The sequence below is a fragment of the Myxocyprinus asiaticus genome, chromosome 29 (genome assembly GCF_019703515.2).
Source record: "Myxocyprinus asiaticus isolate MX2 ecotype Aquarium Trade chromosome 29, UBuf_Myxa_2, whole genome shotgun sequence".
NCBI lineage: Eukaryota > Metazoa > Chordata > Actinopteri > Cypriniformes > Catostomidae > Myxocyprinus > Myxocyprinus asiaticus.
In genome coordinates this window covers 19,103,237-19,116,093 of record NC_059372.1, presented here as the reverse complement: position 1 = coordinate 19,116,093, position 12,857 = coordinate 19,103,237, and the positions used below count along the sequence as shown (strand labels likewise).

The following is a 12,857-nucleotide window of genomic DNA, read 5'->3' as shown; positions in this document are numbered from 1 at the left end:
AATCGGATTGAGATCTGGGGAATTTGGAGGTCAGGGCAACACCTTGAACTCTTCATTAGGTTCCTCAAACCATTCCCAAACAATGTGTGCAGTGTGGAAGGACGCATTATCCTGCTGAAAGAGGCCACTGCCATCAGGGAATACCATTGCCATGAAGGGGTGTACCTGGTCTGCAACGATGTTTAGGTAGGTGGCACATGTCAAATTGACGTCCACATGAATGGCCGGACCCAGGGTTACCCAGCAGAACACTGCCCAGAGCATCACACTCCCTCCACCAGCTTGTCATCTTCCCACAGTGCATCCTGGTGCCATCACTTCCCCAGGTAACTGGCGCACACATACACAGCCGTCCACGTGATGTAAAAGAAACCGGGACTCATCGGACCAGGCAACCTTCTTCCACTGCTCCAAGGTCCAGTTCCAGTGCTCGCATGCCCATTGTATGTGTGGTTGATGGTGGACAAAGGTCATCATGGGCACTCTGACCGGTCTGTGGCTACGCAGCCCCATACGCAGCAGGGTGCGATAGATTGTGTTGTGACACATTCCTCCTTTAACCATCATTAAAATGTTCTGTGACTTGTGCCACAGTAGACCTTCTGTTGGTTCAGACCATATGGGATAGCCTTCGTTGCCCTCACGCATTGATGAGCCTTGGGTGCCCAATACTTTGTTGCCGGTTTGTGGTTTGTCCCTCCTCGGACCACTGTCGGTAGGTACTCACCACTGCTGACCGGTAGCACCCCACAAGCCTTGGCATTTTAGAGGTCCTCCACTACTTTCAGCCACAACAATAAAACCACCTGCCTAATATTGTTTAAGTCCCCCTCGTGCCACCAAAACAGCACCAACCTGCATCTCAGAATAGCATTCTGAGGTGATATTCTTCTCATCACAATTGTACAGAGCAGTTATCTGAGTTACCGTAGACTTTGTCAGTTCCAACCAGTCTGGACATTCTCTGTTGACCTCTCTCATCAACAAGGCGTTTCCATCCGCAGAACTGCCGCTCACTGGATGTTTTTTGTTTTTGGCACCATCCTGAGTAAATTCTATTTTTCTTTAAACTTTTTTTTTTTCACATTTTAGAATAATAGTAAAGTCATCAAAACTATGTAATAACATAAATGGAACAATGGGAATTATGTTGTGACTAAACAAAATCCAAAATAAATCAAAACTGTGTTATATTTTAGCATCTTCAAAGTAGTCACCCTTTGCCAAGAATTTGCAGAAATGTACTCGACATTTTCTCAACCAACTTCTTGAGGTATCACCCTGGGATGTATTTTAAACAGTATTGAAAAATGATTACATTTTAGTTTTATAATGAAATAAATTAATATGGTGGCACAAATATATTTTTGTCTACAAATCTAATTTCAAACATTTTAGCATACGCCTTCAGATCAAAAGATTTTTAAGATCATGAGAAACATTTCAGTCAAGTGTTTCAAAAGTTTTTACCGGTAGTGTGTAATATATATATATATATAAAAAATTATAAACTAAATAGTACAATTAGGTACTCTTTAGCTAAAGTGCTGTGGTATTTCATTAACAGTCAGACAATGTAAAAAAAATTATCGTTTTAAATCTACAATGACGCTTCTGAGAGAACTGTTCATTTTTTGTAACCGCATGGTTTTTCCTCTATTTATTTTTCACAGCTGTTAAGGTATACAAGAGGATTATCATGGACATGGAGGGGGCAGATGGACATGCACCCCCCCCCCGGAATGGACATGTTCTAAAATCCATCTGGATCAGGCCAATGGCAGGGACTGTAATGTAGGCCCACCCAACCATTACCTTTAGTGAAGCAATCAAATTTTAAAGATAAGCTTAGTAAGGCTCTTTCAAAACATTTACTGTTCAAATTAATCCTGGTGAAAGCTGGGAAGGAGGTATTAATCTTGTCTATGGGGAAGTATGATCAGAAAATAGAGAGAAAAAGCAGTGTCCCATCAAGTTATGTTTTATAAAAGGTTAGTACATCAGTTTGCAATATAAAAGAACAAACTGAACCGCTGTGCATAGAATAGGCCTGTGCTTTGCAACTGAATGTTGCAATATTAGAATTTCAGTTTCCGTCTTTAAAACAGGCACGATGACCTAATACAGCATGCTTGAGTAAGATATTTGTGATTACATGAATACATATGACTGCATTATGGTAGATGTTTTTAGTGTTCCTGAAACCGCAGCATGTTCATAAATGGCCATGTTTCATTATAGTCTTCTCCACTGTATGACCCAAACTATGCCACTGTGGTTTTTAAATAGCTTGTCAGCTCAAACAACAAATCTAAACCTGCTTGGTTTCTTCCACTAGGTAAGGAAGAAGTTGTTATTCAGCAATTCATATCTCCTACAGAGAAGGAAAATACAATATTGATAATATTTAATAGGATTTGTAATTTTTTTTTTTTTTTTTATACATGTGAGCTTATTCATGGTCATATTGGTTTCCCTTTTCATACCTTCAAAAGCACTTTTTTATTTAAGGAAAAATGTCTTGTATTTTATCCTGCCTCAGTTGTAAAGGCTCATAATATGGACAACTCTATTTCAAAATGGCAACTCATGCATTTCCACTGTGCGATCAATAAAGTCTGTCTCATTATCAGTTTATACTTGTCAGTCTAAGGAGATGCACACCTTTGATCAGGGAATATTTTGTGGTTTGATCTGATCTCATTTTAACACAGCATAAGGAATACATGTCTCTTTACAAAGAGCAGTGTCTGTGAGCATCAGTGTTGGGTGAAATCTGATTACAAAGTAATTAGTTACTGTACTCTACTTACTTTTCCAGTCATAAGTAGTGTAATTCTTGTAATCAGATTACATTTACTGACAAATTAATTTTAAGTACATTACTTGGGTTACACACATTTCTTAACACAATTTATGTAGACTGCATTTAAAACATGAATTATGTTAATATGACCATCAGTTTGCATTTCTGTAACAGCTGAAGGGGGTACCCCACCTAACAAGTCATTATAATGGAGAAACGAGTCAGGTTGAGCGCATGACTTGCGTGCGACAATGAATTCGTTTAGCGGGAAAACAAAACCTCTTCTGTGAAAAGTGTTTCAGCAAATACCTTAAAAGTAAAGTAACTAGTAAGGTAATTACTTCTTTAATGATGTAATAAGTAATCTGATTACAATTTTTGGAAAAGTAATTAGTAAATTGAATTACTTTTACTGAGTAAATTACCCAACACTGGTGAGCATTGTGGTCAGCTAATAAACTTGGATAGATAGATTTACACTCAATTTATTACAACATCCAGATAACAATTCCATACGTACACTCACTGAGCACTTTATAAGGAACAATATAGTCCTAATAAAGTTCCCAACGTGGTCTTCTGTTGTTGTAGCCCATCCACTTCAAGGTTTGACATGTTGTGCATTCTGAGATGCTATTCTGCTCACTAAAATTGTACAGAGTGGTTATCTGAGTTACCGTAGCCTTTCTGTCAGCTCGAACCAGTCTGGCCATTCTCCATTGACCTCCCTCATCAACAAGTTGTTTCTGCCCGCCACTCATTGTATGTTTTTTGGTTTTTGGCACCATTCTGAGTAAACTCTAGAGACTGCTGTGCATGAAAATCCCAAGAGATCAGCAGTTACAGAAATACTCAAATCAGCCCGTCTGGCATCAACAACCATGTCACGGTCGAAATCACCGAGATCACATTTTCCCCCATTTTGAACATTAACTGAAGCTCCTGACCCATATCTGCATGATTTTATGCATTGCACTACTGCCACCTGAGTGGCTGATTAGATAATTGCATGAATAAGTAGGTGTACAAGTGTGCCTAATAAAGTGCTCAGTGAGTGCATGTGTACAGAATTATCCCTATATGCACACTGGTTCAATTCAGCAAGGCAAGCTAACTACATTAGAATGAAATGGGAAAAACGAACAAAAACCAAAACGTTTCCAAAAAAGGAGCTCCAGCCGGTTTACTCACCTGACTGTGCATTAACGGCCCGTAACAGCTCTACAACACTGTGTGGGAAAGGTGGTTAACAGATAGATCCTATGGAACTTAGAGAATAACACCTTGACACCTATCTAAACACCACCTAAACATGGCTCAAAGGAAGTATTGCACCCCTAATTTGTATTTCCTGTCAAAAGTAGGGGTCGCAATTGGACTAAAAATTGGTGTTTAACCTACATTTTAACCTGCAGCAGTTTGCACTCTGACAGAAAGCTAGTGCAGCTTCTCCTTCAAACTCTATTAAAAGAAGCAAGTTTATTAAAACAAGCGTGATACTTTTCTCCAGTTTGAAGTCTTGGTTGCGGGTTAATCAAAGCTACGCAGTCTGGGTTAAAGAAGCAAGCATGAGAGTCCAGTATGAACTCATTTGATTCACTGGTATCGGCCAGCCAAAATATTAATATCAGGTAGTTTTGAAAACGTTTGCTCGCCCGATAGCACTTCCCCCATCAACAACAAACTAGTTAACCCTGCCTAGCCAAAGCTAGCTTAATGAAATGAAACGGACCCCAGCGAATATTATCCGGAGGATTGTTCCGATCATGTACGAGGACGTTAGCAGCGCATTGTAGGTGAGTGTTAAAAGTAGTATTTTTTTTAAATATAAAAATATAAACTTGCAGATTAATTACCCTAGCAATACTCAGGCCCCCCTTCCACGTCAATTTAGCGAAGTCAGTGCGAATCTGTCGGCCAAAATGAATCTGCTGTTAGCCTCCTACGTACCATTGCGTTTCCGAGATTCAAGGTTAAAAACACAAGCGCTTGAACGAGTTTTATAAATGTGATGTTTTTTGCTTACCGTTGCCCTGCTTTTATGATTGCTCGTTGTGTTTTTAGTGTAGTGTGATGCACAAGCGTTTATGTCCTTGGTAAATGGGTAAGCCATGTTTTTTTTTTTTTAGCAAGCCCCAGTCCATGAACCATCCGTCATTTAGACCATATGAACACTGAAACCACCAAAGCTATATTGTAGATTTGAGTCAGGATGTTGTCTACCGTCTCCTCTGTATTATCCTAATATTACGAGCTCTTTGTTTTGTTATTTAAGGCGTTAAAACTGGTGTATGTGTTTCGATTGGAAAGAGCAACAACATTCTGGAGTATGAAAGTATCTGATGGCTAGAAGGCTAGATGAGAAACTGGGAAATTTCTGCAAAAGTGGGGCTGTTATTAAAAATTTAATAAAACTGGAGGTTTGGCTACCACATGTCGATTTACAGCAATGATTGCATATATTTTCCTGTCGTATAGGCAGCCTACCTCTCGATGCTTACAGCCTGTTAGCATGCATTGCTTTAAAAACAATCCGTTCGGTTACTTTTTAATAGTTGCCTCTTTTATGCATGTGGAAACATAATTGAAAATGCTATAATACAGAGACGAGTTTATAAAAGGACTGTGCCATCAACAGCATGTGTGAATGCGCTTGCCAGTTAGCGTGTTTGGGACTTAAACTGCTTGGAAAACATGTCAACAAATTAGTCTGAAAGGATTATTTAGCTTGACAGTGTGTCCCAAGTTAAAGGTCAAACGTTGTCAAGGTAGTGTGGTAAATAATTTAGTCAGTGTATGCTTTTAATTTAAATAGCCAAACAAAAAATGTGTCTATTTGGCTCCACGTTGCTGTGGTTAGGTTAATGTTGACAGTCTTTTCTAAAAAAATAAAATAAATAAAAAACTAGAGTATTTGATATGGAAAATCTAACAAATTTAGAGACCTTTAACTACAACTTTCACAGTTGTAATAAAAATAAAATCTAATAGATTCGCCTGAATGGATTTAAAGGTGCACTCAGTAATTTTTTCCTCATTATAAAAGTTTAACTCCTAAAGACATGAATTGTAATTTTGCAATATATGTAGTAAATCATGACCAATAACATTAAAATGAAGACTCCAGTCAAATCAGAAACCGTACAAAAGCTGTTTTATTCTACGTGGAGAGGGTCCGCACATGGGGGCTGCCATTTTAGAATCACATGACCAACTGAATACTGCTTGCTTAATCTCAGTAACCATGCTGTTATTTGACACTTTCACTCATTGATTAAAGTAATCATGGCTGACCGTGAATACTGAATTTCTACAATGTCATCTGAAACTGAAAACTATTGATTTTAAATAATGCTGCATCAAAGCCGCTAGGTGTCAGTGTAAGTCCAAGATGACACAAAGACAAAAGTTACTGAGTGCATCGTTAATATGAATCTATACATGTTACCAGTTATGCAGTAAAAAGAAGAAGAAAAAAAAACATTTTAGGAAGGATGATGATGTGTATTTGTCTCCTCTTTACCTTATCAGTGCTGTTTATAATATATCGCTTTTTACTAGAATCTTCTCTGTAGAATTCAGGGTCACATAAGTTTTGTGGTCTCTGCCTCGATATTGAGTGAAGCCAGATTGAATCCCTTAAGTTTCACTCTTTGCTGTCCCAGAGTTCTGGCTCTATTTATGGAGCATGCTGATGTGCACTGCAGTGGCTTCATTCACCACACACAGATGCGCATGCAAGTTATGAGAGGCATATTTAGTGCTTATAAAGTGCTGAACGCGAGATGAATACAATTACATTTGCTTCGGCAGTGGCTCTGAGTTGCCTGACATTCACAGAATTTTCAATACAGGAAAAACCCTAAAAACGTCACCCGCCAAAGTGGCTATTAAGAGTGACAGAGTTACTCTCGAATAACTCTTCGAAGCCACTGTCGAATTTAACCCGCATTTTGCGGGTTGGTGGGTGTTCATTTCAAACCCTGATGGAAACAACAAGCATAGATTTTGCTCCTGAATGGCCTGCTAGCATATGAGGATGGACCAGTCACCAAAACAAGAACGCAATGTGAAATTGTATGGTTTCCCCCATAACAACGGTGGTCTTACGTAACTCCTTATGGCAAATTGATTTTAAAATTGATATATAACATTCAGTAATTGCCATATTTCTTGTAAACATACACACACTCATAACATGAGGTCTTCTTTCAGGCAATTTGGTTTGAAGAACTGGCCTAATCAAAATTGTGATATCCAAAGAATTTTGTATATTAGTAGTTTAGATTACTTTAGATGAAGATGCCTCCTTAAAAGCCTCGATTGATTTCAAAACCAAGCCCCGAACCATCTGTACATGTGTGTGTGTGTGTGTGCAGTAAGTTCACCTATAATGGACTCCCTTTATATAAATGAAAATGCCTTTTAACCTGTCACTACAAATCTACAGCCTGCCATATATCCCTCTCTTACAACATAAAATGTTCACATGTCTAGATGTTGCTGTTTTCTTAAACGGTCTTTTGTCATGGGAGGAAACAGACATGTAAATCAGGAGATGGGCCCCCGACAAGGTGGATGTGCAATATAGAGGAGAGGACGTTGTGTTTCAGTCCGTTTTATTTTTTTCTTTATACTTGGAACCTATAACACATTATGCAACCTGTAACTGAAATACATTTCCTTTTGAACTGATAATATGAGGGGACATTCGTACCAAGCTCTGACTACTGATGACCTAATTCATGTTCACGTTTTTCAGCGCATGCCATGTTGCTTTAAAAACACCATGAATACATTAGGTAGGACTAATCACATTCGTTGTGGTCATTTTGTTAATGCGACCATATTGAAGTATACAAATTGGCACTCATGCACATACGAAACATGTTTCGCGTTTTCACTCGCGGAACTAAATACTGATGCCAACGTTTCAGTCCGACCCCATTTTGCGTCTCACAGGAAGCGCGCTACACGGAAGTTGTATTTTCTTTGTGTTTCTCCCTTTAGCGTCGTTTTACATAAAGAAAGTAACGAAATATCTTAGTTATGCACGAAGTTATACAGTTTTATTGACCGTGCGTCATCACTAAGCACCAGAGCCTTGTTCACATGTCTCTATTTGCCCGATTTGGTGATGGACAATTTGATTATTTTGCAGAGAGTTTGTTAACCCCGGTCAGAAAGCTAGCGCGTTAGCCGCTTCCAGGCACTACTGTAAACCGAACAGAACGACGCAGCTGCGGGATCTCACAAATTTAACTAACCTACAAACCATTGTTTATCCATCAGCGTTTACCAAAACGGAAAGAATGCACCGAACACGCGAATCCACCTCATGGTTCGTATTTAATCAGTTGCTTTATGCTGTGTTTTCCTATATCCACTAATGTTTGCGTAGTTAGGTGTGGAGTAATGTGAACTTTGCAGGATTGTGCACATTTTACTACGCAGTTGCTGACTAGGCGCGGTATGACTAGACATTTGCAAATACAGCTGATCCGATGCTTTCCCATTACTGCTTAAAACTTGGTACGAACGAGTGTCCTCTGTGTATACAAGCACCAAAGATACACTCTTTTGTTACATCCTAAGTACATTAACAGTGTTTGGTGGCTGTAGATCATTGTAAAACTTGAATTTCTTCGTGCACATGTACTCTTCTTGGGTGGTTCTGTGGATTGGTGTTTACTGTTGTATCATGTTACTTTTCTCATTGGTGGAAATCTATCTGTTTCAGGTCTCTTTAATAGAGATCTTCTTCAGAAGTAGGAATGGACGAGCAGAAATCAAACTGCGACGAAAATGATTCCGAAACCGCAGGTATGTTTGAATTTGAGTTACATAAAATGTTTTACCCCTGATTTTTTCAGCTATTTCAGTGGGTGCCATTCTGATGTGAACTTCACTGTATTAAGCATGCAAACTGTAGTCTACATTATGTTTAAGTAACTTTACACTATTCTAATTCATGTTCACTATTTCATGGATAAGTCCAAATGCATTAATATTTATAGCTTTCAAACTGAACTTGTAAAAATCGAATGTATTTTGTACCGTCATTTGAAGCAGAGATGATACGTAATTATTTGCACAGCAGTAATTATATTTCTTAAAGTGAGTCTTCTCCAGCATCTGGATTTTATTTGAAGTCTCTGTGACACAAGGGCACATTTATATCTGCATCTACAGTTCATTAACTTATTGCTGCAATGTTCCTCACAGCTGATGATGGGACCCCTCCAAAGGAGAGCGTCCAGGTTGAGGGGGACCTGAGTGCCCCTGTTGCTGCAGAGAACATCTCAGGCACTACTGTGGACACTTCCAACTCATCAATGTAAGGCCTGTAATAAATATTGCAGTTTGCAGTGCTTTGCATAAAATGTAGGTCATGCATAAATAGCTTGGTTTTATAAGAAGAAATGGCCTAAAGAGAACATAATGTTGCATGGACAAATTGGACAGATATTTCAGACATAGTCCTAACAGGCACAGTGAGAATTAATAATTAAATTAAGTCCAGCTGAAGTATTATGAACAGAGTTGTGGTCATTTCTGACTGTGCCACTGTTGGTGTTTTGTAGAGAGACTGTAAGGGCCTGTGCTCTGTGTAATTGTGTGGAGCGTAGTCTGCATGGACAACGTGAGCTCCGGTGTTTTGGACCCTCTTCTGATCAGCCCAACTTGGAGCCCACTGCCTCCTCTCTGCCAGCAGCTGGAAACGATGACCTGTCTTCCATTGGATTCTCTGAATCCTCTTGTCTGGCATCTCTCTTTGATGACACGGGTAAAAACAGAAAATCAGTATTTCTGAATCACAGTAATGTCACTTCTGATTTTAAAGGTGTATTTGGCCATATTTTTTATTTAATGAGCAATCATTGGTATATTTTTTCTAATTGCTTGACATGATAGTTTGTCATATATAGGTCGTGGCTGACCTAAGTGAAATAACATGTTTCAGATGACACAGTCCATTCCCATTTCTTACTCTTTTGAAGGATAAGTGGTAAAGGTGGTTCATTATCTGTGCTGCAGTGTTTACGTTGTTCTGATGATCGATCAAAATTGGGCTTTAACAAAAAACTCAAACATTGCCTGTAAAATGTTTATTCTTTATAGCTAGGGCTGGGCAATATTGTTAAAACTATTATATTTTATTATTTTTCATCCTTCTGAACATATGCGTTTTCCCTGAAATGGTTGACTTGCACATAGAGTTTCACACAATTCCATTAAAAAATTAAAGTAAATACCAGAGCCAAATTATTTTCATGGCTTTCGGTTCCTTTAATGGTTGTTGAACATGGATTCTTCCATCGATGCAGACAGGACACCGTGTTAATATACTCTTGACAGCATTTCCTGCTACCACTCAGCGGCACTGCAACACTGCTGTTGAATTAGCAATGCAAAATATACACTCCTGGGCAAAAAAAATAAATAATAATAAAGCAAAACATTAAGCTTTTAATGGTCTCCACAACAAATCATTCATCAGGAAATTAGCAATAATTAAACAAATGCACACCTGATGCACTTCTGTGCAACCATTTGCTCATTAACTTTTGCTGCTGTGAACTGTTTGGGAAAAATCTGGAAACGGGGAAATTCACGTATATAGTTTTCTTGTATGCAAAGGTAAAATCATAATAATGATTAAAATGTTTGATATAAAATTCAAAAGTAAAAGCAAAATATCATGCAGGGGTTGCTGGCAAAAAATACATAGCTGGTCTGTGTCAGGCCAACTGTAGCTATTCTGAAGTTTACAAGACCCTAAAGGCAGAGCTGTTAGCTATTAAGAGAATAGGTTAATGCTTTGAAACATCATGTGATGGATGACCACCTGCTGAAATCGACAGTTCTCAAAGATAGGAAAAAAAGCCTACAAAAACTGTCAGCAGATTTTAAGACCTCAGAAAACATGACTGTTTCGAGAAGAACAAAAACCAGAAGGTTATCTAATGCAGGTTTTGTGTCTAGAAGATGTGTTCAAAAGCCATTGCTCTCTCATTAAAACATCAAAGACAATGATGTTTTTGGCAGAATATGGAAAGTTTGATTCAGAGTGGTTCAGCTGAGTTGCGTGGAGTGATGAATCACGATTTGAGTGAGAAATACAATAGTGAATGCATTTCTACCACAGTGAAGCTTGGAGGAAGAGGTGTCAAGGTGTGGGGAGCCTTTTCAGCTGCTGGTACTGGTGAGCTGCATCACTGAAAAGTCAATAAATGCTTTGGAGTAAAGGATAATATTGCAGAAAGGCTTGCTTCCTACAGTTGAAAAATTATTTTCTAAAGAGGAATGATCAGAAGTTATTTTTCAATAAGACAATGCTCCTGCCTACACTGCAAAGACCACCAAGAAGTGGCTTGAGAACAAGTCCATCAGGCTCATGTTTTGGCCTGGTCAGATTCCAGTGTCCAGATTTGAATGGGAATTGTTTTTCTTCTCATGGGAATTGTTTTTCTGCTCATCAACTGTTTGAAGCCATCAACATTGAGTGGAACAACATTGACTCTTCTTTCTTCAAAAAGCTGTCCGCAAGTTTACACACAAGGCTTAAACATTTAAAGAAAGCAAAGAGAAAAGCTATCATATACTGTTACTTTATCTGTTTGTTCAGTTCTTTCTACTTTCCTGACCAATGATTTGTGGTTAAGACCATTAAAAGCTTAATGTTTTGCCATTTTGGGTATGGCCCTTTTTATGTTTTGGAACAGAAGTGTACAGTGCGACTAGTGTAGTCTGATTCCTGAATGATTGACACTTGAGCTGGTTCATTTGATTCTTAACCACAAAACATAGGATGCTTTCTACAGAATGAATTACTTCTAACAAACTGTTCTTTTAGTGAATAACAAACTTTGTTGATATGACAGTGTGTAGTTAAAGATACACATTGAGGTTTTCTGAAATTAGTGTTATTTTATAAAAATGAATGAATCAAGAAATTATCTAAAATACATTCAAATAATTTATATTCATACGCATTTGTAAATTTACATTCTACAAATTTTAAAAAAGCACATTAAATCATCGCAATATTCAGAATGTTGCTTAATTTTATATTGCCAGCAAAAACATTGTGAAGATTCAAAAATCGGCCTGCACTATTTATTACTGAAAATCGTTTTCCTTATGAAACAGGGAGCAGCTGGGTTCACCACTGGTGTGCTATGTGGTCAGAGGGAGTGGAACAGACTGAGGATGAGGTGCTGATAAACGTGGATAAGGCAGTCATCTCAGGGATACAGCGGGTAGGCTGAGAGCTTTCTTTATTAAAGCATTAAGAAATCTTATATATTTTGCTTAATGGCAGGCAAATTTCTTCCTTTTACCTGTCTTTTTTGTCTCTGCTTCAGCCTTGTGATTATTGTAAACGGTTGGGTGCTACCATCCGGTGCCAGGCCGAAGGCTGCTCACGGTTCTACCACTTCCCCTGCTCAGCTGCAAGTGGATCATTCCAGTCCATGAAGCAGCTGGCGCTCCTCTGTCGAGAGCACATAGACAAGGCTGAGGAGATCGGTATGAAATTACAGAGGGAGAGATGTGATATCATCAGTAAATAATGTTTGTGGTTGCTGAGATGACTGTTTGTTTTTCAGCCGGAGAGGAGGCACTGTGTGCAGTCTGTGACTCTGCTGGGGACCTCTCAGGTCTGCTATACTGTACAGGCTGTGGGCAGCACTATCATGATGCCTGTCTTGAAATCAGTGCCACACCACTTCAGCGTTCTGGCTGGCAGTGTCCAGAGTGCAAGGTGTGCCAGACCTGCAGGTATGTTTGAATGCATCTAGCCATTGTTACACTTTATGATAAATTAAAAGTATAGTTCACTCTTAAATGAAAATTCAGTCCTCATTTACTCACCCTCATGTTGTTTCAAACTTGTATTACTTTCTCTCTACTGTGAAGCACAAAAGGAGATGTTATGCAAAATGACAGTCTCAGTAACTATTCACTTTCATTGTATCTTTTTTCCATACAATGAAAGTGAATGGTGACTGAGGTTATCATCCTGCCTAAAATCTCCTTTTTTCTTCTA

At 38.6% G+C, this 12,857-nt stretch overlaps 1 protein-coding gene across 6 annotated transcripts in view; it reads left to right on the top strand.

The window, feature by feature from the left end:
• Positions 1 to 1,741: 1,741 nt before the first annotated feature.
• LOC127419740 (histone-lysine N-methyltransferase 2D-like) overlaps positions 1,742 to 12,857 on the top strand; it is a 41,117-nt gene continuing 30,001 nt past the window's right edge. For 4 of the 6 annotated variants that reach the window (XM_051661411.1, XM_051661412.1, XM_051661413.1 and 1 more), the window contains exons 1-7: positions 1,742 to 4,602; positions 8,547 to 8,629; positions 9,032 to 9,143; positions 9,391 to 9,593; positions 11,960 to 12,069; positions 12,175 to 12,337; positions 12,418 to 12,589. In XM_051661411.1, the coding sequence (XP_051517371.1) occupies positions 8,581 to 8,629; positions 9,032 to 9,143; positions 9,391 to 9,593; positions 11,960 to 12,069; positions 12,175 to 12,337; positions 12,418 to 12,589 (809 nt within the window). In that variant the 5' untranslated portion in view covers positions 1,742 to 4,602; positions 8,547 to 8,580. Of the gene's footprint in view, positions 4,603 to 7,777; positions 8,148 to 8,546; positions 8,630 to 9,031; positions 9,144 to 9,390; positions 9,594 to 11,959; positions 12,070 to 12,174; positions 12,338 to 12,417; positions 12,590 to 12,857 lie in introns of those variants that run through there. The other 2 variants (XM_051661410.1, XM_051661409.1) reach the window with 2 other exon arrangements.